At 39.4% G+C, this 27,029-nt stretch overlaps 1 protein-coding gene across 1 annotated transcript in view; it reads right to left on the bottom strand.

The window, feature by feature from the left end:
- Positions 1-1,110: 1,110 nt before the first annotated feature.
- The window catches only part of CLASP2 (cytoplasmic linker associated protein 2), an 89,933-nt gene continuing 64,014 nt past the window's right edge, over positions 1,111-27,029 (bottom strand). The window contains exons 22-33 of the mRNA XM_010156614.1: positions 24,243-24,406; positions 23,146-23,224; positions 17,806-17,949; positions 13,285-13,428; positions 12,757-12,863; positions 11,791-11,944; positions 10,344-10,572; positions 6,304-6,497; positions 5,357-5,485; positions 3,518-3,724; positions 2,539-2,655; positions 1,111-1,481 (exon numbers count right to left, since the gene is read on the bottom strand). Of these exons, the coding sequence (XP_010154916.1) occupies positions 1,395-1,481; positions 2,539-2,655; positions 3,518-3,724; positions 5,357-5,485; positions 6,304-6,497; positions 10,344-10,572; positions 11,791-11,944; positions 12,757-12,863; positions 13,285-13,428; positions 17,806-17,949; positions 23,146-23,224; positions 24,243-24,406 (1,755 nt within the window). The 3' untranslated portion in view covers positions 1,111-1,394. The remainder of the gene's footprint in view (positions 1,482-2,538; positions 2,656-3,517; positions 3,725-5,356; positions 5,486-6,303; positions 6,498-10,343; positions 10,573-11,790; positions 11,945-12,756; positions 12,864-13,284; positions 13,429-17,805; positions 17,950-23,145; positions 23,225-24,242; positions 24,407-27,029) is intronic.

A 27,029-nucleotide genomic window follows, 5' to 3' on the forward strand; every position in this document is an offset into this window, starting at 1 on the left:
AAAAAGGAAGAAAGGAAAAAGACAACATTTAGGGACACATTTACTTAATCTTTGCTCTCTTTCCATTATATCAAGTTTCATAAATACAAAGAACCATTATTCACAATAAACTAGCTCTTTTTCAAAAATGGAAAAACAAACCCTGGAAACATTTCCACACCTTAATCCAGATGGGCCTTGAGGATGCTATTCAAGAAAACCATGCAAACAATTTGGTGCAGCTTTCCCAACTCATCCAAAATATATATATATTTTTTTTTTAAATTAAAAGGTGGCAAGATCCATATATTTGTGACTATTCCCCCTCCCCTCCCCTTTAGATCCAATGCAGAAAACTTTGGTGCTTTGAGGAAGGTAACGAATAAAGAGTTTTCTGCACTGCTGCTGTAAAATCCCATGTGAGTTACAAGACAAGACTACTCGTTCCAGCAATTAGGTTGAGAGGAAACATTCTAGTGATAAAGATAAATACATACTGAGCATGCTTGGGCAGAGCACTCCATTCCGAAGCATCCTGCTTGAAGAACGGAAGGTGACACGGATGGTTCACGTCCATCAAGTGACCATGAACTCTGCTGCTAGGAAGCAGACTGCCACGCTATCACCAGGTCAGCAGTGCTACCCTGAGAGGGCTGCCGTCCACACCGAGAGGTACTGGTCATACCAGTCCTCTGCTGCTGCGCACACTAAATTCTTATTTATGCAACAAACATACAACCAATGAACAATATCACTTTTACAGAACTGGATCCATCCAGCTTTTTTTTTATAGGCGTATTTCTCAATCTCCAGAATATCCCAAACAAGCTGTAAATAAGATGATGAACCACCAACACAGTGAACAAGTCTCACTGCAGTTCAGACTAGTTCAGCCTTGTTTCACATCACTTCTCGTTTCTAGCGAAGGACAGAATACTCAAACGAAACAGCAATAAAAAAGTAATGTTATCTGCAGCTGAATAAAAGCAACAGAATTTATATCTTAACTTCTGAAGCTTAAAGCATACCTTTTTAATTAGCATTAAAAAAAAATCTTTTTTTAAATACAATAACACTGGCAGAAGTTAATGGGAAGACACAGAGGATTGCAAACAGGATAACTGATGGATTAGATTATTTTTTAATTTTATTCTGCTTTGATCAACTGATGTTAATACTGTTTTTCCTTGGATCTGGAATAATTCTATTGCAACAGTCACATGCAGGCTGGAGAACAGCCTTTGGTTAAAGGGAAAAAAAAACCCCAAACAACCCAAAACAAAAGAAAGGGGAGGGGGGGGGAAAAACCAACAACCAAGGAAAAATGTTCCAAAATTGTACGTAAGAATTTTCCTTTCGCTGAAGAGGGCCTTGGCCCTTGCTTTAGGAGACCTGGTCAACTCCTGTCAGCTTCATTAGCTTTGTCCAGACAGATCTGCTGCGGTGTCCCCTGGTCCAGAGCCTGTTTGTGCACGTTTGATGTAAAGGTTCAATAATTTCATCTGCAAAATCAAGCCAGAAAGTCACTTTGTTTAGGATCTGCAAACTGGACAGACTACAGGAAGGGTGCAACAAGTGAGACAGTAAATCATTTTCTGTTCCTCAGAAGCAAAACTGCATGTTACACATTTGATTCAAAGGGAACATACTTGCCAGTGGAACCATCGGACAGAGCGAAGTCTGTCACAAGGAACTGCTCAAGCTTCTTCACGGGTGTAAAGAACAGCATGATCTAAGGTAGCTAGATTTATACAGGTGGAAGATTTTCCTCAAATTACAACACTTATCTAAATCAGATTGGTTGGGGTTTTTTTCAAGTTCATGTTGAGGCTTTAAGCCTCTACTTAAGAGCTGTTGATGCTGGCACTTACTAAATCTTCCAGTACTCTCTAGAATCACAATCCATACAATCACTGTCAGAGAGGGGTTTTTTTAAGATATCACTTATTCAAAGATATACAAAATCAAATGTCTTGTTTTATTCCCAAGGACGAAAAGCTTCACAATTAACTCAGAGCTGTTTGCACACAAAAAGCTGTATGTAGGAGACATCAATAAAATCATAAGTATCCCAAACCAAAAAAGGACTGCAGACTGATTACTATTATTTCAAATTAGCGGTACTGAAAGGACTGATGAAAGCAAAACAACGAAGAGAGAGAATAAATAAAACTGCTGTAACACCTCTGTGTTACATTTATTGCTTTCAAATCAGACCTTGCATGAAAAACTGGAGAAGTACTGTCAGGAAGAGCCATGCTGAGCCCTTATCAGTACCACTGGTGACACAACCAGTAACTAAACCCATTAAACAGCAGCAAGAAACATAATTTACTATTCATCTTAATGCTGAAGTTTGGACACTTGCATAAAGATCCAGGGATTTCCAGTTTTGAACATTTTATGACCAAGTTCTATCAACCCTCAGAGGTTTCAGGAGCCCTGATATTCTCACTGAAGTGTATACTTTTATGAAACTTTCTGGCAATTGCAACCAAAACGCCAGCGCGTGCAAGCAATTATGAACTAAGATTTCTTAAAATGGGATCTCTTACTTACTTTGCTGCCAGTGAGTTGACTGAGATGTGGTTTTAGTTCATCTCCAATTACTGCATGAATGGCTACAAGGCAGAACACACATGCCTTACGAACACTGCTCTCTGAATTATCATAACCCTAGAAAGCAATAAAATTAACATTAATACCTTATCAGTTAATGATTAAAAGCCTCAGAAAGCTATTCACTTATTTACTATAATAAATACATTGAAGTCGAAAGTAAATTAATGCTAGTGTAGCCCAACGAAGCATTCCAACAAAAAAACAAACACTCCTTAAAAAGCAGGCTGCTTATTAATCACCATTGATAGTAATTTTCCAGACTGGAATGGAGACTGACACAATCCTGTTTGTAAGTTACTCTAAAAACAGCTGCTGTCACGCAGTAGGGGAGTACGTAAGAGGGACTGTTCTAGACCGTCAGGTATTAAAGGAGAGGACCACTCCATTCGGAGCCTCCTTACTCTGAAAGAAGTACACCTGCAAATTAGTGTCTCAGGAATTTCTTTTTAAAGACAAAGGAAGAGAAAGCTCTGATGCCCTTTTTGTTTCATTAAATTTCCCCAATCAACTGCTTCTTTCCTCTTGCCTCCCCCAAAGCCAAGTTATAAAACCCTACAATTACACACAAATATAACACCGCCAATTTCAGACCAAATGTTTACTACTGGGAAAAAGACAAACAACCAAAAACTTACCAATAAAAATATCTGCCAAGCTCAACTATAACCAGTATGTTACACCCTGCTGAGATTTCCCCTGAGTGCTAACCACAGTTGCAGATTAGCTACCTGCCAACCAGAGTTTGTTCCCACTGTCCAAGGTATTTTGGGTCAAAGCAGCCGTCGGCTGTCAGACAAACAAAACCCATCATGACAGCCAACTGACACTATTTCTAAAACGTCGCTGCAATTCTTACATACACAATTTCTTTTTTGTTGCTGTTTGTTTGGGGCTTTTTCCTTTCTTTTCTCCTTACCTGTATCAGACCTGGCACAATCTCTGGTAATAGCTGAGTGAGGGTTTCTTTAGATACTCTTTCTATGACTTTCGTCTGCATTTTGATTGCAGCCAGATTAATGGGGTAATCTGCAGTTTGGATAATTGGACAAAGAACTTTGATGCACTGATCTGGGCTAATGGAAGTGGCCAGCATGGAAGCAGCTTCCTCAGCAGATCTCACCACCTGTTGAAAGAATAAGACATGGAAAAATGATTTCTTCTAATAGCCTGTTGCTACGGTCTGCTATCTGGTAGTTACGGTCTGGAGCATAAGAATCTCCTACCGAGAGCTCTACAGTGCTATAGAGCTACGTGAACGAAGAGTCCTTCAAGAATTTGTTTACAAGATTCCAACTACTGGATGTACTTCCCTAACAAGACTCTTCTTCCAATATTCTGTGGCTAATCTATGTCCTCACCAATATGCATTACCAGTTTTTCAAACCTGCTTGTTGAATTGGAACTCAAGTTTCTCTGTTCTGCAACACCCTCCCCGTCTACACACTGAAATATCCCCACCTTTGTAAACCTCTGCTTTCTTGTGGTGTCATTTCTTATTGTTAGGTCAGTGATCCCTGACATGTTTTTCCATTCGCCTCAAAAACATGTTTAATGACATGCCTAGATTGCTACTTCTAGAAGTCAATCGAGCTGTTTTTCCTCCCCTCTGAATCGGAAAGATACTGTGACAAGTACTTCAAGCCTGAAGAACATGCAGAATGGGCAGAACAGTATTTAGGGAGGAAGCCAATAGGTACAGAAGCTCAGGATACCACATGGGCACAACAGAAAATTCACACCTGGTCATCCTATCAGGGCAGCTGTGCCATCTGCCACCTAACAAGACAAACCGCTGTGCCAAACCATCGGTTTGTACATCAGTGAGGCGCAAAGCCCTCCAGAACTGCTTCTCTCCATCCCCGTCCCCTTTACGCTCTCCCTTACATACATGAAACTGAGAGATAAACACAGGAACAGAGAAGGAAAGATGGGGTCAGATGAGTGACACAAGCCACTGGTACGGACAACCTGTGACGCCACAGTCAGTTACGTATGGATTAAGTGCCCTTGACTGGGGAGGGCAGGGAGAAGAGGTACCCATCTGGTCACAAACCTGGATTCTTTCTGTGTCATCGGTAACACCGAGGTGACCTGGTTAATACTGGTGGTTACTGAATTTGTGTTTCTTTCATCTCCAAAGCGCTATCCTTTACTGCGTATGCGTGCATCACAAACGCTTCTGAGCAAGATGACAGTTATCCTTCTACTTCTGAACCCCCTCCCTGTTCTTGGCCACGACCTACTCCTCCCTTTGCTACGTTCCTGTGCGTTCTCCCCCAACAACATTCAAAGCCGTGCTCTCAAATGGTACAGAACGGGCTAGAAACGGAAAGGGTTGACCATTCCTTGCCAGGTTCAGTCCCATCTCTCAACCATGAACCTTAATGAAATCCGAAAGCTTGTCGTAGAGCTCCAGGACACCTTCATCTGGCCCAAGATGTCATACAAAGAAAGAAGTCCCCTCAGTTACTGCTTCAGGAGCTCGGACAACACATGACTGGTTACACCACGTCCTCTGGGTCAGCACCAAAGGCAACTGTTACAAGACCTGATATTAAGCATTTGAGCGCTTATAAAACTGCAGGGTTTTTTCTCCCTTGCATATCTGTATGAACTAATAACAGATGAATGCTTGATTATTACACAAATTACTTACTCAGCAAGATCTAATTTCTCAAACATCTTTTTGAACAGCTGTTTCATTTTGTAATCATCTGTCATAATCTCAAAACAAACGGAGTAAGTGACTACTAACCTCCTTATGAGGATCCTTATGCGCTTCTAACGTCTTCATGATTGTGAGCTCTGCGTAATTCTTAAACCTTGCTGGCTGGTTTCTTAGGATTTCCCTTAGAACTTTCAATGCCAAAGCTCTAATCGCATGCTGAAGATTTAATATTGAAATAAATAAGTTGCCTATCTTTAAACAGACATACATCTTAACATTTGTTCAGCAGCTGCAAGTCTTTGATAACAGAAAAGTATTAGATTGTGCTCTCTGCATATACACACTATGAACATATTGTTAACAATTAAAGCTAGAAAAAAAAAATTCAGTTTCTCACTCTTCTCCATCTCTCTCTGTAGATAATTCAGGTGGCATGTCATAAACATGTTGCTAGCCTAATCGAGTTGTCTGTGCTACCCAGAAGTTAAACTGCAAACAACGTTACTCTTCACAAGTGCTGATAAATCCTTTAGCATCACATAATGCACATGCATTTTTCAAAGTTTACTCTCTTTTTAAATCAAAACCAAGTATTAGTGCCTTTTTGATGTTCAGTAGTTTCAAAAACATGGCCCTTGTAGAGAACAATTACATAAAGCTCAAGTCTTTTCACAATCAGCATTACTGTATTTTAGAAATATATTTTTAAATGCTTTGCCACACATGATGTTTTGATATTCTGGATTCCACCGGGGGCTATTAAGAGAGAGCTTTGAATCCCCATGAAAAACATTTTGTTTAATCCACTGTATGGCAATCAACAAATAAGAATGCTTGAGAATGTAAATATTGCTGGTGTCCTTTTCACCAGCAGGGCATTCACACTTCACGACATCTTTGCATTTCCACAGTTTTTTGTTTTTCCAGACTAACTGGAATTTGTGCCCTTCCTACAAGCCACACAGGATTTCCAAGATACTGGAAGTAAACCGTGTGCTTTGTTAACATTCTTAACTGGATTAATCTGAACTTACCTCTTTATCTCCAAGTGTTTCAAGCAGCAAAAGTAGTATTGTTTTGAAGTGCTCATCCCAAACACCAAAAGACTCCTCTTGAGTTAACTTCATGAGCTCGTAGAGGGCAGCCTTTCTTTCCTCAACTCTCTCATTATGATTTGATAACTCTTTCAGTAACTCTGCAACCAGATCAGAATGGTCCATGGAAGGCTCTGTCAAAAAAGGCACACACACATAGTTCTCAGATCACTGCAAATAAACACTTTATTTATTGTGCCTGCTGCACAACTGAGGGATGTTTTCTAGAATAGCTAGCTGGCTTTCCAGCATGCCTTACTTTTTTTCGCCATAATCTGCCTGCAGAATTGCCATTTGGCTATTAAATTCTCAATGCAGCCAACACTGCTAAACAAGCTTACAATCAACAACCTCCCCAGCGATATTGAAAAAAGCCCTGTGAGCTAGTTTACTGCAAGAGTTTTTATGCTTGCGATAACCAAAGGGATAAGTACTCTGCATCCTTTCAAATGTGATCTATACACAAAGTGCCACCTTTCCCATACGACCCTTCCATCCAAGATGACAAACTGTGTCTTTTGTCTGACAGTATTACAGAATTCCTTAGGCTTTTGCAGGCCATGGTGCCACAGGAACAGCTAGGCTGTTAACATAAACAGGGACAAAAACAATCATAGGAGGCAAAAAAATGGTGCTTGTGATAAAAAATAGCTGAAATAGAAGCAAATCAAGGCTGTTAGTCCCACAGCGATTCCCGACAGCAATCACTAGAAGGTGGCTCTGGATTTCAGTTTTGATTGGAGAGGATTCCGTGATGATGGATAAACCAGTAACACAATCCCTATTTGTAAACGCAGGACTGCAAAGGGAAAGATCTGCAAACAGTCAAGAAACTTAAAAATGGTCTTAATGAAAATGAAATACCAAGTGGCTGCCTTTATTCCATCATCAAGGCCCATTTAGCCCTTAAGAAAAGCACACAGCTTCCATCTTTGCACTGACTCTTTTGGAAAAATTAACAGAAACATTTTTTCTGGAAAAAAACACTGGCGTAAGTTTTGGCAAAAAATGCAAATGTTCCTGCATTGCATCTTTCCTAAATTATTCCATTTATTAACACATGAAATACATCCTCTATAACAAATGTACTAGGTCATATACTAGGAAGCCACAGCCCTTGAACATCTTGTATTACTGTATTTAATACTGTAACTTAGAAATGCTGCACAAAGCACCTGTACAAAGAAACAAATAAAAACTGAATATCACTGAGTATCAAGTATCTTAAAACAACACATCAGTCACCTTAAAAATCTTGTTTTGTACCCAACATTCCTATTTGCATTTTGTTTTGCACGAATAATCAGGAGCACGAGCACCTGAGAGCAGAAACCTGTTTCTGCAAGCACTTCTACTGCCTCTATATTAATGAATGCTTTGCAGGCTCTCCAAATGGATCATTAATGTTTGCTTAAAGGACAGACTGAAACTGCATTAGGCAAGTTATTAATTAGTACAGACGAGCAGAATGGACAATCACTTCTACAGAAGCAAGACCATTATTTCTATTACAAGAACTATTACACTTGTTCTACTGAATGGTGAGGATTACAGTTACAGTAAATCCTATTTTGGGGAAGGCATATTGGCACATAATGAGCAAAACTACCCGCATCTGTTTGAATAAAGTTATTTTCACCGTGGAATTATCAGAATGAAGGAAATGGCAACTTGAACATTCAGAGGGGAGAGAAGGAGAAGGTAGCAGCCACATCCATGCAGGAATAAGGGGAAGAAAGAAGCTTCATTAGTGCAGAACATAGCTGGAATTCCTGAAAGACATGAAGACAACCAAGAGGGCTGTGCCTTCATAGCCTGTATTTTTCATGCCTCGGTACGACTTAGCACCCAGCAGTTAATTTCCAAACATTCTCCAGACCAGAATGAAGAAGCCTAAAAGTAGTCACATTCAAAGTCTACTCCCCAAATTTTTTTCAGAAAGAAAACAAAACACAAATGAAGAGGAGCAGACTCCATTTGAATGAGTCAAAATACACATTTAGATAGCTAAATATTTGATGAAGAACAGCTATTCTCAAACCAATCAAATAATATCCTTTCGACAGGATGAACAGTGTAGGGTTTAAAAGGGAACACATAAGCATGTCCTCAATTTCGTAAAGATTTGCTTACTGTCACCCACAGCATCTTAATACAGAAGCCATGCAAGCAGAGTGGCCAAAAAAGCCAACGGAGCGGGTACAGAACCCGATGAATCCGATGAAGGGACGTAAACGGCATTCCCCTAACCGAGGGGGATACGAGTAATGTACCCGCTCAGGCCCCTGCAGAGCCTGTGGGACGTAAATGGCATTCCCCTAAGCGAGGGGGATACGAGTAATGTCCCCGCTCAGGCCCCTGCAGAGCCTGTTTCTGTTTGATGCTTTTGTTAATGCTGTTGAAGGAATACGGGGCCCACTTATAAAATCTGCAGATGACATCAACTTCAGAGCAGTTGCAGACATTCTGGAGAACAGGATATAAATTGAAAATTATCACAGTAAGTCAGAGGAATGGTCTGAAAGGAAAAGATGGTAAAGCAAGACACAGAAGCAGAAACCTTAAGCGCAGGTACAAAGTGGCAGGTAAAAAGGAAGATATTTGGGAAACACAAATCCATGGAAGTAAACTGAAATAAACAAGCTGCTTTCAAGAGGAACACTGTTGTTCAAGCAGAAACCGTGGACTGCTTTTGAGGAGTCTGGAGTGTCTGAGAAAGCCAGGTTTCCTTATGCTTTGGATAAAGAGCATCTGCCTTGGGAAAGGACAAAAAAAAAAAAGCGCTGGTAGTCTGAAAACCTTTTCACTTGAGAGGCAAAACACTCAGACAGCCATATGGGCTACACGGTGGCATCTCTTCCACTGAAGCTTTCAGCTGTGAGGCAGACTGCCTGCAGAATACACCCTTGTGCCTCGGTGCTGCTGACAGGACTAAACGAGCAGCCACGGTTTTCCCATCTAGCCTTGGATTGCCCCATCCTTCTCCAAGCAACACATGAGAGGACGGCTGGGAGTCCGGTAAGACGAGGACTTGGCGTCATTACCAGGCAGCAGTTCTGTGCAGTTTCTGAAAATTAAGCTCCAACGTCCAACGAGCGCTGCAGCTTTACGGGAGAAGCCCGCAACTCCTCACTGCACCAAGTATTTTGCCGAGTGTATCTTTTCATGCAGACTTTTTCCAAGTTACCTTAGACGGAATTCTAAAAGTCACACACAAATAACAGAAGGCACACGGTGTAACTAAAAACTAAGGGTGAACACAGGAATGAATACCAGATCATGAAAAACACCTACTACTTTTTTAAACAATGATTACAGTGACACTTTGGAACCTTTGCAACATTTAGATATAAAAAATTACCCTAAGATACACTGAGAAATATTACAAAGAAGCTCTAAAAGCCTACCAAACAACAGCCTAAGTTCCTGGATTTACATGGGCCAAATACACCACCTTCCCAGTAAAAGCTGGTTTAGGTTTGTTTGTTTTTTCTTCTTAGTACTTTTTTTAAGAATGTTTAGTCAATAGAAAACACCAATGTCACATTTCAAACACAAATACATTACTAACAAAATACTTCATCACCCACGTAATTCCCAAACTGGTGTGATCCAGTTACAACAACTTCCTTGATGTAAATTGACCTCCCTCCCCCATTTAAATTTCAATCATAAAGCAATCTGATACGTATATTTATACTGACAATATGGCTACAGGACGTGCTACCAGAAGGATGAAATACAGTTCGGTATTTACCTTATTTTTACCCTTAATCTCTACAAATACCAAGTAATCCAACAATGTTAGTAATCCTTTGGAGTGACAAAGAAACTAATTCGAAACACAGTATTTGTAAAAACCTCTTAAAGAAGCAGCACTGCTGATACATATATTGTTAATTAATAGATTCAGAAACTGAACTAAAAGGTGAAAAACCTCACCATTTTTCATCTAGCACAGAAGGCAATCTGAAGCTTACCATCAGGAAACTGCTCTGCATCGTCATCGAACATGGCTTCTTTCAAAGCAGATTTATTAAATGAGCTGATGCCATCAGAATAATTGTATGGGTTATAATCTCGTGAACGTGGCGAAGAGTGGGGAGGCATTGTGTTGAGTAAGGATGTTTTGTTATCAAGAGCTGTTCGGCCTGTATCACTCACACCACTTCCTGCTCTTAAGTCTACTATTCCAGAAGCACTGCAAATCTGCAGGAAAAGAAATATGAATATATGAAATACACAATTACACTTCACAATTAGAGAATGGTTTGAGTTGGATGAGACCTCAAAGACTATCCAGTTCCAACCCCCCTGCTAGGGGCAGGGACCCCTTCCACTAGACCAGGTTGCTCCAAGCCTCATCCAGCCTGGCCCTGAACACTTCCAGGGATGGGGCATCCACAGCTTCTCTGGGCAACCCGTTCCAGTGCTTCATCACCCCCTCTGGGAAGAACTTCTTCCTGATATCCAATCTAACCCTCCCCGCTTTCAGTTTAAGCCCGTTACCCCTTATCCTGTCACTACAGACCCTTGTAAAAAGTCCCCCCTAGCTTCCTTGTAGCCCCTTCAGGCACTGGAAGGTGCTCTAAGGTCTCCCCGGAGCCTTCTCTTCTCCAGGCTGAACAAGCCCAACTCTCTCAGCCTGTCCCCATAGCAGAGGGGCTCCAGCCCTCGGAGCATCTTCGTGGCCTCCTCTGGACTCGCTCCAACCGGTCTATATCCTTCTGATGTTGAGGGCTCCACAGCTGGACGCAGCACGCCAGGTGGGGTCTCAAATTAACTATATTTCTAGTTCATCTGTGTAGCGAAAACTTCAAAACTTCAAATATTTCAAACTAGCCTTCAAATAAGAAGTCTTAGAAACAGTTCCCTAAACTTTGCTTTCCTTCAAAAGAAAGCAACATAGCCCAAAATAATTCATGAACTAGAAAGAGCTGTCAGTATTTTCTCTTGGAAGTTTGATGCTAAGTAATTAAAAACATGTTAAAGCATATACATATTTAGCAAGCTCAACAAATCGGAAAGGCAAAGTTCCATAGAAAAAGAAGTTTAAAACACCGCATGCGGTACTGCAAAACTCATAGGTTTTGTATGGACTAAAATAAAACCTTTGGAAAAACATATATTAAGGTGCAGACCTCTCAAAACCTGAACTCAGGCTGGTTTGCAAGACAATTATTCTTAATTTGGTAATATTTTATATCAACCCACCAGCAGTGCTACTCAGAATTAGTGTTTACATTTCCAAACCATGGTTCAAGACTAGGAACATATTTTCCTAAAGCTCAGAAGTAATTTAGTAGGAACATCCAATTTCAGAAGCTGTAACACATAAACCTGAAAAAAAGATGCTTTATCATGTATAACAAATCAGTCACTGGCTTGGTTTGCTGATACCAAGATGCACCGAGTTTAAATACTCACCGAATCGCCATCATCTTTTTTGGAATCTCGTTTTACAGGCTCATTCATATCTTCCTGACTACGAAAACTGAAATTCTGAATGGCTTCAGTGACTCCACGGAGAGAGCTGTAAATATCTTCAGAATTCATATTTTCAGTGTCATAGTCAAATGCACTGTGGGCCGTGGAGCAGGACATTGGAGTTAAGATGGATTTATTTTGTGACCCCATATTTTAAGTAACATTAACATGGAACAACAGAGACTCAAGAAATATTAATAAAATAATTACTCTTGAAACACATTAGGAAAGAAAGGTGACTCTCCACATAAACAAACTCTATTATGGTAGATCTTAGTCCATGTAGTGCCACTGAGAGAAAGCACTGGGAGTAGCTAGCTGAGGGAAAGGATACGTTATGCAGCATCTGCCTGAAGAAACAAACTACTTTTGCTCTGTTTCTCTCATGAATATGAAACAACCGGGATTTTTACAGCATCCTCTCTTTCTGAAAAAAGTTCCCAAGTAAGGAAGACTTATTGATAAAACTCAATGGTTTTCACAGTAAGTTGATTGCTAAAAAGCAAAATCACAAAGTCCACTTCACTGGCAACACTGGTACCACAGAACAAAACACCAGAACACTGATCAACTACTGCTTTTTTAAAGTCTCCCCAATATAAAGTCTGGTTTGATAATCGAGCTGATCTATTCTAACATTTGCTAGAGATGACCACTTCCACTCCTTCTCTTGTTAATCCATTTACACTCCAAGGTGCACAGCCCTTCCCACCTCAGGCCAGCCCAGACCCTCCAGGGAGGCCGAGCAGTTCACTGTACTGCCATTCTGTGACAGGCAAGGGGTTATTTTTCAGCATCTGTCACCGTGCAAAATTCCTTCCACGCTTTCTCCGTTGGGTTTACAATTTTGGCTAACACATAATGAAGCCTTAGATGCAGAACTGTAGCAACACCAGCCTACATTACCTTGGTGACAGTGTGTTCTGTGATGTATTGGTTGGGGAAGTGAGAGGACTTGACCAACTTGCGGGGGAGCGTGGAGTAGGTCTTGTTAAAGGACTTCCCATTGATCCCTGGAGGAGAGGTGAGAAGAGATATTCCAGGAGGACTTCAGCTTCCCTTTTAACTTATTATAGTATTTAATTACTAGTGCCCAGAAACATTTAAAGAGCTTCTATTTAATTTCTTGGACTGACTAACCAATGAGGTATAAGTTTGAAATGAGCAAAGTAAAAGATAAACTACTCTTAAAAAGCACACACAAACTTAAGTCACTTGGAAGCAACACAGACTTGGAAAATACCATTATTTTCTGGCAGAAAAGATAAGGCATTCCATAAAGACGGATATCTGTTACTAAGACAGACTTCCACACGGGATTTGAGTTGCCTGCCCTCCTCTACCAGCCTTCTTACTCTCACAAATAAGTCTACTGAAATGGTTTATGTTCAAAACACCAGTAACTTCAAAAAGAATGATGAGAGGTGTAGATACCTGACCAGTGTTGCCTGTATTCCGGAGGTGATTATGGAAAAGCTTTGTGGCTCCATCCTGAAATGTTTTTGGTAAAGCACCCAACAGCATTGTAAACTCTGGAGTGTTGAGTTCAAAAAGGGAAATGAGCACTGACTGTGCAGCCTAGAAGAAGAAAATACAGATTGAAGACATTAATTTGAGTTTTTGAAATAACCTTACCAGCAAGAGATGCCAGAATGAGCAGTAATCTCAACACGTGACTTAAACCTTGGTCAAGCTTGAATAAAGACGTTAATAGATGCTAACAAAAGCAATTCGTATTTGCTGGTAAACTGGAAGCTCAGATACTGATAAATCCAGGCACACAACAACAAGCTTACGCTATGCACAATCATTTTAACACGCAGTCTTTCAGAAATGTGCTCCTCAACTCCCCCCAAACCCCAGATCTCCACTTACTAAAGTACGTACCGAAGGAACCCACAAAATAGCTTTTTTTAAAGGGTTTGGCAAATTGAACACATTTGAAGAAAGAAATGTACCACACTGGGCAGGAACAAGCTTGCATTGTGATCACGGCGCTTGATACTCTTTATAAATTCTCCTACAGCCAAACGAGTTAACTTCATCCCCTTCCTGCCCTGCTTTATCTTTTTAAGAGACAGGCAAACATCATGAGGAATAATTAAGCTGACTATGTATTCCAAAGATGAAACCTGGTAAGTATTGGAGTTTGTAGTCTACCGGATGTCACTTCCTCCCCCTTCAATTTTAACAGTTCATCTGTGACATCATCCTCATCCTACAGCATGTTTTCCTATACTTATGTTTTAAATCTGAATTTAAACAAACAAAAAATGAATCAGAGCTTTTTTACTGAAAAAGCAGCACAGTAAGTTACACAATGGTGGGGTTCCCTCTAGTAAAGGAATGCTGAGTGCGTGACTCAGTAATGTTTGCACAGTTTGATGAATATTGACTGGACAGGCTAACAGACCCGTCAACATAGCAATGAAACTAACACATGCAATACAGGGCTAGAGATTAAGTTCTCCAGAATTGTTTAATAGTCTCTCTGCAGTACGAAACTCTGATTCTAAGATTAACCAACTATGCCTAGTTTATACAGCTCACCATCAAGGTCTGCCAGGCACTGGAGAGAACCAGTGCCTCATGCTAGGCAGAATGATAGGCAGCTTGCTTAAGCAGCAATATACTTCAAGCAAGTAGTTTAGAAAATTCTTTTAGACATTTATTTCCCTCCTTTTGCTTCCAGAGCAATGAACTGTAGCAATTTTTAATTAAAACTGGAAAGCCAAGGTATGAGCACACATCTCAGTATTAAGTTTAATGACATAAAATACTAGCATGTTACACTGCCACAAATTATCTTTGCACACTCGTGACTGGCTGTTTTCTTTGGCTTTTATTCCCTTCTCCCTCTGATGGCCTTCCCTTCAAGTGAACACCCTGAATGCCCTCTACAATCTCTCTTGAATGTTTCTCTTTTCCTTGCTATTTCTTAAGGTCAGTCTGTTAACAGAAACTGACACAAAGCAAAACCAAAACAAATCCGGCCACTGAGCAAAGGCTTGGGAATTACCACTTTCTTTTTTCTGTCCTCTTATCCACGTCTCCACTCCTTAACACTGTGCCTATTTAAGCTGCCCGTGAAATAACACAGTAGATAGTCCAGGGTCATACCAGGAAAGAAAGAGATACCATCAAGTCTGCCCAAAACGAAGCTTAACCTAAAGTATCAAAATTGGTATTGGCTCACAAAAGGTGTTCAGTTTATTTTCTTTCTCTCTCTCCCTTGACATCATCATCAAAAAAAGGCATTTTAGGGTATTTGGAGGCTTTTCTTCTCCTCAGCATAAGATCTCTCTCTTGAGATTTAAGCCCAGTCATACAGATAATATCTTTAAAAGTCTGCCTAAGGATTACAAGTATTTTTTTGTTTTGTTCTTGGAAGTCCAAGAAGATTCTAATTCTTTCCAGAAGAATTCTAATATTAGAAGACATCTAAGTTCTGAAACATAGAATTTGACCTTCCAAAACCCATGTCACTGAGCTGCACTGAGAGTGCTCAACTTCAGACTAATAAAACCAGCATTTTTCATAATGCTTAGTACTGGAAATGTTTTACTTAGACAACCCTAAAACTAACCCCAAAACCCATCAGTTACACAGAAATACACTAAGCAAAACCATTTATTTTAAAAAAATTACACTAAATGCTATAAGCTTATAAAAATAAACACAAAGGAAAAGCTTGCAGTAGCAGGCTGTAAAGCTTGTTAAGAGAATGAAACATTTTGTACCATCAGAATAACTCTTTTGAGTAACTATCGGTGAAATTTTATTTTCAAAAGTTATTCAAGGCTTCTGGCAGTTAGTTGCCTCTCACCGCTGTGTTATGGAAAGAAAAAAGTAAACCTAGAAAACCTCCTATAATTATGGTGTTCCAAATGATTGAACTTGCTGGCAATTCTTTCCACAATTCAGTCAGTTACTGACATAAAAATGCTTATTAGAGATATGAACCATCCGATAAGGCAGCTTGCCACGTGCCTTAGTACTAAAACTTTACTGATTTAGAAGATAGTGCTGCTTCAATTCCCCTCCTGTTTTATGGTTTTATGTATGTCACTAGAACGTGGTACTAGGCCAGAGAAGTCCACTGGATACAACCTATTACTGGGTTCTCATCCTGAATCAGTCAAAAAGATCATCTCTAACATAATCTCTCCCATGGTCTTCCTAGTGCATACTGCTAACATTCCATATATCGGGAAGTTGTGGGAGTTATTTTTATTTTTGTTCTCCTCACATTACATACTTTTTGAGACAACTCTCACTCTGCTCTCTCAATTCTCTCCCACAAAACATCCCTCCAAAAGAAAGGAAGTTTTGGAACTGTTTCCAGAAATGATGAAGCCGCCAAAACTCCAAACTTCATTGACAGTAGCAAAGGAAACCTAAACAAATGAATTGTTGCCAACTCTTCAAACTGAACAAACACAGAAAAAGGAACAGAAGAGTTAGCTGTATCAGAGATGCTTGCCCTTATGAGCCATAAAGTAAGTATTTTTTATTTGGCACCCAAAAAGCGTTAGCATGCTGACCACGGCAGCTAAGACCAAAAGGCTGGTGACAATCAGAACAACATCAAAACTCTACTCCATCGAACTGCAAACGAAATTCAAAGATTTTTGCTCTCCATACCTGAGGACTACTTAGAAACCCCTTCCAAGGACTGCGTTAGTGCATTTCTGATGGCTATTTGGTATCCATGGTGTATCTATGTAGCTCAGAAATATTTTACTTCACAATGGTTATGTGGAAAAACTGTGCTTTGCACTGGAACAGCAGCATTACAAGAACAAACCTTTGCTACCACTAAAAGCACAAACTTTTGTCAAAAAGCCAGCAGTTATTTTTTGAAAATCAAAAGTATTCAAGATTGTTTTGATCTTTTGAAAATAGAAATGATTCAAGAAAATCCAAGAGACTGAACTGAGTTTGCTACCAAACTTCCCACTCCTGTTACGAATGCGCTGTTAGTATCACACAGAGTAATACCAAAACTGTACATGAAATGAAACAAAGGTATTCCTTGTATTATGAAAGGTAATCTCAAGGTGTTAGCATACATAAAAATACAACCCTAGCAGAGAGTTTCAAGGCATCTTAAATTTTTTACCTTTTGCTGGTTTAGTTAGGACAGAGTTCGTTTTCTTCACAGCAGCTAGTATGACGCTGCATTTTGGAGCTGTGCTAAGAATGCTGGTAACATTGGTGTTGCTAAGGAGTGTTTGTACCAAGTCAAGGACTTTCTCAGTTTCTGATATGGCCCCTGTGTTCCCAGCTTCTTCTCTACCAGAAGCTGGGAGGGACACAGCCCGGACAGCTGACCCGAACTGACCACAGGGACATTTCATGGCATACAACGTCATGCAAAGTATGTAAGTTGGGGAATTGGCCAGGAGGGAAGATCGCTGCTCAGTAACTGGCTGAGCATCAGTTGGCTGGTGGTGAGCAATTGTATCATTTTGTTTTCCTCCCTCTCCCTTTATTTTAAATTATATATCATTGTTATTGTTATTAGTAGCAGCAGTAGTATTTTCATTCCATGTTAGAATTAGTATTATTAGTATAGTTATTCTATTTTACTTTCAACTATTAAACTGTTCTTATCTCAACCCACAGATTTTGTTGTCTTTTTCCTCTGACTCTCTCAGGTGAGGAACCAGGAGGCAAGTGAGCAGCTGCGTGGTACTTACCAGGGTAAACCGCGACATACTTAAATATTCTTAAACATGAAATTTTTGTCAGTTTTATCAATTCTGATACTTTATACAGAAAAATCAGGTGTGTTTCCTGAGAAGGATATAAAAGTATCTTTTCCCTATGAAAGGATAAGTTTATTTTTAAAGAAAAATGATTATTTTTGTTTAGGCAAGAGATACCATCTTCTCTAATTTGCCAAGATCCGTGGAATGTACCGCAGTTCCACATACACATTAACAAACATACCTTCCTAACGTCTGAGCTTTTGGGTTCTGTGGTCCAGGTGATGATTCGAGACACTGCTAACCTAGTTTCACTTGAATTTACAAAATCTCCCGGATCCATCTGTTGTGCAAGAGTCTCTATGTATTTAAGGATTGCAACTTTGACCTGCAAAGAGAGAGAGAGTCAGGTGGACAATAAAAACAGTGTGCTGCAAGAACAGGTGTGCTCTCAGAGTAGTGTGTTCATTCCCTAAAATAAAGAATATTCTCCCCCCACCCCCCCAATTAAACTAAACATCCTTTCAGCACTGATATAAAACTCTATACACTATATAAATTCACAAATGGAGGTAACATTTCCAGAAGAGAGCTATTCCATAGAAATTCAAATATTAATAGAAATCTTAAATTTCACTGGTAGCAAGTAAAAAACAAATAATCGCATATTCAGAAGCTTTTATTTACAAAAAGAAACGTACCCAGACTATTTAAGAATAATCAGGGTTTATAGAGTTGTTCAGAATTACTAAGAACTTTTTTCAAGTATTAAAATGAAAAATGAACATCATCTGATGAACCAACAAGCAGTTCCTAGTAGTTCTTACTCTGCAGTTAGTACTCAGCACTCTTTCGTAAAGGACGCAGGAGTTGAGTAGTTACTACCTTTGAGGGTAAGCCACATGAATCTTCCCATTAAATACTAAAAAGGTATGGAATAGAATTTTTACAGAAGTCTTAGGAGTCACATGCACACTTTTCCTTTGAAGTGTTTCTTTTTTATTTAGAAGGTAGAGACATGGATTTACGAGGAGGATAGAAAAGCTGCTTTCATCTCTCATTTATCTGACCATCATTCTCCTACTCCACTAACACCCTCTACTCCTTGTGCAGAATCTGTTCTACACATCCCAGACTGCAGTGCCTGTCTAGTTTCTCCAAAATTGCACCAGTGCACAGCTTTGGGCAAAAGGCTATTAATTATGCCTGTACCTTCCTTAAATATTTATGTCCTCAACACCCGCTGCCCCAGATATTTGTCAGGCAGCCAGTCAACAGGAGTGGTGAACATTTATTTAGGCCACCTATTTGATTTAGCTGCTTTTATTTCCACTAATAATTACAGTGAACCAGAAATACCTACCGGTAGGGAGACAGGACTTATGTCCATCGTAACCAGGGACAAAAGAGTTCTGGTAGTGTTTTTAATTGCTCATGGCTTGCAGCACAACTGTTCTGAGCAAAGCTATTCGGAAATTCAAAACTTGCAAGCTATTAAAACCACAAGAGACTCTAAGTGACACACACATTAGTGATAGCCGATACACGTAGACTGGTTTTCACAGCGGCTGTTACAGCCCAAGTTCTCCAAAGTTATACAGTAAGGAATAGCTGGAGGCTTTCATCTTACGCACATCAATATCAGCCAATGCAGTAAAACACACACTATTTCCTAAATTCTTTCCAAGGAAAAAAAACCCTACAAATGTCTCTGCAGCAAAACACTCGGTTTTCAAAAAGTAGTAAAGTTAAAATTTCTAGATTACCAAGTGAAAGCATGATGACAGCACTACGTTTCACTGTTTGTGATTTACATACATGTAATATCAGACCTTAACAAAAAATTACTGTTAATAACTGCAACACTTAAAACATCCAGAGGCATTTCTCCCAGTGACAAAATTCCTGAGTACTGTACTTAAGAGAGCAGCATTATTTAGTGCTTAAACTAGTCCTAGAGTAAACTGCACAGACTTCTGGAAACAGAGGCTCTTGGGAGAGAGAAAAGCACTGAACCGAAGAGGAATGGAGGGAGTTTGGACTAACGCAGCTTTTCAGAGTGAGACAGATACTCAAAGCTGGGTTTGACAGCTATTTTGGAAGAGTGTGTTTTTCACAAATTGCATTTGAGAGAAGAAATTCTGGAAGGGGCACCTTCCTATGCTCAAATACAGGCAGACAGCGTTATTGCACGTTAAAAAATCTACTCTGAAGTAAACTCTGTAATAGCAGCAGATCTACTTATGATCTATTTTTGTCACTACTTCCAGTAAATATGTACAGGGTTCAGATTTATAAAGGGCCTAACACACTCCTCTTTAACCATCCATCTAATCTCTCCCAGAAGGGAAAGAAATTATTTTTGAGCACAATGAAAACAACTCCAGGAATTCTTACAATGAATATTTGCCATTAAACTGAAACCACTGTCTCTGAAGTTGTTTAATACTGCCTTGAGTTTCTTCGTATTCTTCTGGGTTGAATTTACTTTTTTGCTGGACTATAAACACTGAGACATTTGTCCTGTACAGCATATAACACAAACAGGTATTCTCTTTAAGAACAACACTGCTGTAGTAAGTGAACTGAGATACAGATCGAGCCACAATTAGCACTATTACTCACAACAAAAGGTTAGATATAAATAGAACCTGCTTCACAAGCATCTTTCACAGATACTGAAATGACAAGTTCTGTCACACAAATATGTGCGGCTACCTCCAGAGATTGAGGAAGTACTGTAAGGGTGCTACACAGTCAGTGCCACTAGGCAAACTTTTTCCTGTCCTGTGAAAAATTTGAGATTTACAGTTTAGTTTGCTGCATCACGTTAAGGCAAAAGAAACATTTCACGTAACAGGAAAAAAGGTGAGAGGAATGTAAAGAAACTGCTTTACTTAAACCAGAAAAGTCTACCTCTTAAAGCGCTTTCCTGGGATGCAATAGACTCTGCTCTGCCTTACTCAAACTGAATACACACGCAATCGTGCAAAGTGACTTTCAGATTGCCACATCCCAGGTGTCTGTCCCTAAGCTCCTGGATGGGAGTGACTGCCTCTGCCATTATTTAACCAAATGACTAAAATACACACCAAAGATAAATTTTGAAGGGCTCTCTCATCTCTATGAATCTGCGTCATTGGTTGGTTGTGGGTTCTTTTTTTTTTTAATCTAGAAATTTTAATATGGATATAGAAAAAAAAAATTCTGATCAACTGTAGCAAAAACCTTTGTCAGCAAGTCAGTATTTTCAAAAGAAAGAAGGGTTCAGAAACTTGTAATGAACTTTGGCCACAATGCTTAAATCAATTCCTCACTGAGTGCGAGCCATTGGATATTCAACCTGAGAAAAATGAAAGTGATGTTCTGAAGTGTATTTCAGGACAACCGCCATCCCTTGGAAAGCATACGTTCTGCACCTGTGAAAATAAGCTTAATAGATTATATCCTGTCTTGATAATTTGAGTTATGCAATCATTTTACACAATACGCTGTGCTGCATCCTCCACGGATTAAGCCAGCAGATTTTTATTTTATCTTCTCTATGTTTGGTCCTCTGACTGGCTAGCTGTCCAAAGCCACCTCTGAGGCCACTTTAATAGCTTGACTTTTATTGTCCCAGACTTTGCTGGGTCTGTAAGTGTAAGAAGTACAATGACAGTTGACTCTAAAGGATCGTGATTATTTACACATAAAAACCACAGGAAAAATCATTTGTAGAAGAGAATCCTTCAACGGAGCGAATTTCTGACTGATTATCCCTTCCTGTATCTGACTGGCATTAAGGGTGCTGAAAATCCTTTCTCTGATTTTTTCCTTTTGCAGGAAATGCTGTTTCTCAGTAAATCTAGCCCAAAGGCATGCTCAGCCACAAAATAATCACTTCACATGGTTAAGAACAAAAGCTGAAGTCTTCAAGAAACTGAGGATGGGATTTAGGCAAAATATGAAAGAATGTGGATATTAAATAAATAATTCCGCAGTTTACGTTCAATAACTTCACCATCTGGATCCTGAAGTTGTAGCTACCTGAAAGATGGAAGTAGGGGACAGATACCGCTTTCTTCTGAAAATAAGCTTACCTTCTCTTAAACAGTTACATACTGTATTGTCCCAAAAAATCGCTTTAAATACTCCTGATTTTATTTCAAACTAACAGGTCTTCTTCTATGGAGGTAGTTTTTACCAAGGTCTTCATTTCAGAAGTCTCTCTTAAATACAGGAAGCTATTTTCAGAATGTTTTTCCATTAAGTGTTTCAGATTTCTTAATTCCTTCTAGGTCGCATACTGAGTATTTGTGAACTTAGCCCCACGTCAGCCTAGCAGAAGTCCATGTCTCGTTCCAAATCTACACTCTCAACTTTGAAACAACGTGTTTACCAGCTACACTAGTGTATAGAGAAAAAGAACATCTCAAACATCAACTTCACCTTCCTGGGGAGGAAAACCAAGTAAAACAAAACCAAGCCCAACTTTTTTCCAAGGATTTATTTAAACAACAAACTGATTTTTACTACCTCATTTGCTGTGTTCAATAAGTGACAGCAGTCTCTTTTTAACACAGCTCTACGAAGCAACAGTGGTCAACGTATCAACTGTCCTCAAAAGCTTAAAAATGTAAGTTTTACTGTATTGTAGACAAAAGAGGCATATTCATACGACTTTAGGTTTGACATAACTTGGGAAAAGTCATATTCTGATGCAGCATCAAACCAAAAATATTTCGTGCAGGACAGAGCAGAAAATGCAGTTGTTATATGCTTGTTATTTCCCCATTTACATCACCTGTCTTCTTGGGATTTGATGCATTTATCCAAAAATCAACTCTCTTTGGAACTGTAAACATACTACAATACATTTTTACTTTTCAGTTACACTGGCAGGTCTACGGACTACAGATTTTTATGCAAGAATGTGTGTAATTATAAACCTACACACTGCTTTCAGAAAATTAAGTGTATCACAAAGGGAGCTGATTTTTAATATAGTAACTCAAGTTCATATTAATATTAAAATAATCAAATTAATTCAAGACCTATCAGGCTGAACACAGGGAAAAAAAATATATGAACTATGAAAATAGGACTGGGAAATCACAAACATAGAATTAGAAAAGATTTTATAGAGTGAGTTTGCATAACCAGCTTGATGTTAGGTGGCCACATTGTTGTTGCTCATTTTTACTGTACTGTGTTTTTATTAGATGTCTCTTGCAGCAAACATTTTCATACTAGTGGAATGTTTAAGAGTGAACGTCTGCATGCTTAAAAAGTTTCTTGCAAAGGTTAGTAGCAGCATATGAATGCATTCAAATAAAAATTATTGGAAACACTTTAAGAGTTTGACATAGGGTTAAGAATGAAGACAATAATTCAGACAAAAACCTTTGAGCTCCAAAAAGAGCGAAGCTGGTCCTGTAGTGCTGGCTTGACTGTCTGAAAGTTTACAAAAACAAAATCCACTAATTGAAAACCTCATTTAAAAAAAAAAAGCCCACAACAGTAACATTCCAAATTCAAATATTAAGATAATGAAATGTCTATCAATGAACACTGTTTGCAATGCAAGCTTGAAAATTCCTACCTTCAGGCTAGGTGTTTGGGTCTGGTCAACAGTAAATCTCATTAAAATACTGAACTGGAGGTCATTTGGAAAAGATTCCCTGTAATACAAACAAATCATGTTATGTGAAATTTTCTTTTAACCTGTTGAGAGGCACTATATAGGCCCTTGCTCTTTTCAGTAAACAAAAGCTTTAGTACTTCTAAAAGAAAAACATTTCTGCCAGTTTTGTTGGTCTTGTATCTCATTTTCAGAAACATTCAACCAGCATGTAAAGGACAAAATTCAATCAATTCTGGCTTTGAAGCAATTATAGCAAGAACAGATAATGCGAGTAATAAGGAATGAAGCGGTAGTATTCTGATACTAAATCTATGCGATCCCCCTAAATCATTATGCACTAGTACACCACACCCCTCCTGGAATCATCCTGTTCCACTCTGGCTGCCTCCCCTCTCCCACCAGCCACACTCTGGCTATGACCCTCCAGGGTTCTGCCGCCGCAGAAAGAGAGGCGGTGTAGCAGCTCATATTCTGATTGCAACACACCATCCTTCTCCAGATCCCACAGCAGATCTGCCACGTTCTGCTGAACTTCAGAGAATGGAGGATAAAAAGTAGCTCCCGAGCAGCTCCAACTCTACTCAAAAGTACAACTTTCATTGGGAAATAAAAACTGGCTAGGGATGAGCAGCTCTGCGGGCCCTCAAAATCACGTAGGATATCAGTGAAGTCTGGGGACAGTGGAGGGAAGGCAAGGTGAACCCATTATGTTTTTATATCAAGATGAAGTTGCTCAAATGCAAACACCGCACCACTGAGCGCAAGGCAAGACAACAAACACACGTGGCTCGGATGCATATTCTGGAATCAGCTAAGTAGTAGCATATTAACTGCTCAGCATTAAGGACCCAAACCCTTTCAACCAAGAGTCATTTAGGGAACCCAAATGCTTAAGTAGCCAGGTTTACTGAAGTTTCACAATCTGTTGTTAGCCTTGCAATCTTCCAAGAACCTCATAAGCACACTAAAAAGCTCCTCAAAAACTCAGAAAGAGCATGAGAGTGTGGACTTTTTTAGCGTGGGGCTTTTTATTCTTTTTTTTAAGAAACCATTACCTTGTGACATCAAGTGCCTTCTGAACTTTTGCTTGTACAGACCCAAGCAAATCAGCACCCATTTTTTTCAACAGCTGTGTCAGCAGCACAAACAGCCAGTCCTGCAGATCTTCTTTATGGACCTGGATGAAGTCCACCAGTGTCTCCAAAAACATACTGAACACCTAAAAGGCAGAAGAAGATGGAAAGAGGGTAGGATGGGGCAAAAGAGGAAACGACACTGACGTACGCTGAACTTACAAACAAAGAAGAAAGCAGTAAGGGAATCAGAGGCAGAGAAAGGCAGTGTTTTGCAGCCAAGCAGGAAAAAAAAAGAAAGAAAAAAAGAAATCTGTCTTGCTTTTTCATTGGATTTTGATACAAGAGTACATTGGAAATGTTAGCTGACTTCTGTAGAAGTTTAACAATTAAGTATTCCATGCAGTTTCGTCAAGAAAATAAATGCTTACTGTGATGGCTGGCGCAACCTCAATTTTTTCAGTAAAACTTAATTTTTACCCTTTCAAGCTTTATTATTAGGCTGATTTGACGTATTCCTTGATGACTACAAAACCACTTTCTCTCTAAAACAGAAAAAGCTGCTACAATTCTTGAGCGAAATATTCACTGGAAGTATCTCTATTACTGAATAGTGCAAAATCACGAAAGCTGGCCAATTCCTTTATGTAAAATATCTGTGGAACACAACAGGATCCTCCTGTTATTGCACGTATCCAAACACAAAATTATGCACCAGAATAGGGCAAATAGGCACTTCATCTTATTAAAACCTGTTATCCATTGTGTTCTTATCCACAAATCACGTTGAACACAATAAATAGAATTAATGTTGAAAGGACTGCATTCAGTTAAAAAAAAAAAAGACATATTACTGCATTTATAGTCACCTCAGCACTTGAAACAGGAAGAAGGGCTTTTTGGAGGGAAGGGGTAAAGCAGGTCATGTCAAACATCTTGTTTGACAAGCTTTTTTAGTATGTCAGTAATTTTATGGTTTTTTTCCAAGACCTACTGTGAAAGCAGGATATATATGCTCTATACCTGTGTGGCCCATGGGTTTCCCATCTCTCTGGAAAGAAAAATGGATGTTTGGTCTGAAAATGCTACCTCCACTACTCCAGCACCTGCACAGAGCTGGGCAGAGAAGCAGAAGCACTGCAATGATGCAAAGAGGGCTGGGGAGACACTGTCTCCTGAGTATTTATGACACGGGTAGAAGGTTGGAAATAGCTGCTGCAGAGGAAGGGCTGAATTTCAACAGCCTCCTGGCTTGTCATAAGGCCAAATTCTGCTGCTATCTGTGAGTATGGATGATCCCAAAGTGTGATCATACCTCACATGGCTGCAGAAACCAGTCCACGGGAGTGGGCTTTCTTCCACAGCACTGACAAGTTATGGAGGAGCTGGCACAGGCTGCTGAGTGCCTTCATCGATGAGGAAATTACGTTACTTCTCATGTCGATGATCAAGCCAGCATAAGCAAAATTCACACCATAAAGAGAAAAAAATCCGCACAGGTATCCTTAAAAGAAGTGCCTCAAAATTTACATTAGAAATAAAAAAAATAAAATCAGGTTCTTTCGGTGTCTAATAAAGACCAGGGAAACTCTTTTAACAGACATCTTAAATACTGAAAAGTCATGTTAGAAACAAAACAATACATATCCTACTCAACACAAAGCCCATCAGGATGAGCTGCTTGAATTAACTTCCCTTTTGGGGCAAACTACACTGAAAACTGGAAAAAAAAAATTAATACTAATTTTGCTAACTCCTCCACTACTTGTCTAGATCTGCATTCAAGTCTGAGGTTTAAAAATCACCCACCCCATAGTGGGAAGAAATTTTTATGCTCAGGATTGGAAACGTCTTCTGTACTTGGCTGAACTGAAACAATACACCTCTTTGTGGATGCACAAGCAGTGGGCACAGTTATAAGACCTAGACAAAACGAAACCAAAAACTACTTTCTGTACTGTAATATAACAGCCTTGGCATTCAGAGCCCTAAAATAAGGAGGAAATAGGCAAGCAACAAAAAAAAATCTTTTGGTGCTATGAAGATTACAGTGCAGGTCCTACGACTGTATTTAAAACTCTTCAAATTGAACTACAGAACCTGGCAGAATTAAACAACTGGACCTGCTCCATCCAGCCTGCAGACACTGACACACATCTCTTACATTACAATGTGCAAGCCGAGCCAGTTACAACCTCTCATTTCATGGAATAATGCGCACTTCTTATGACACTTCAAACATGTAAAGTGGTTTAAATAGAAATCATTATGAAGTAAATTATGAATCATCATGGCAAAAGTGCTCTAAAAATCCTGTGCCAGTTTTTTCACTGGTAAAAATACACGTAAATGAGGACTCAATTTTGTCTCAACCTTATATTGATTTTCGGTTTACCACAATGAATGTCTGGAAAAAACTCCGATAAGCTGAGTCATTTTGCTGTATTTAAAAAAAGGTATGAGTCGTACCATTTTGTCTCAGGCCAAAGCATGGAGAATTTAAGGCGGCTGTGAGAGCATTTAAGGTAAAGGGTGAATTTGGAATGGAAATAGAACTCAAGTGCCTGTATGCTGAATGATGCATGTGTGCACTGCGTTTTTTGCAGTCTCCATTTTTATGATGTAAATCAAAATTCTGAAATCAAGCATCTAAAGTTGAAATTTTAAATAACTTGAGAGTGGAAAAAATAAACAGATATGAAAATAATCACAAGTGGTCTACCTTTAAAGTGAATTATTTCAGATGTGCCAACCACCACAATATGAAGC

The sequence above is a fragment of the Eurypyga helias genome, unplaced genomic scaffold, assembly GCF_000690775.1.
Source record: "Eurypyga helias isolate BGI_N326 unplaced genomic scaffold, ASM69077v1 scaffold7488, whole genome shotgun sequence".
Lineage (NCBI taxonomy): Eukaryota > Metazoa > Chordata > Aves > Eurypygiformes > Eurypygidae > Eurypyga > Eurypyga helias.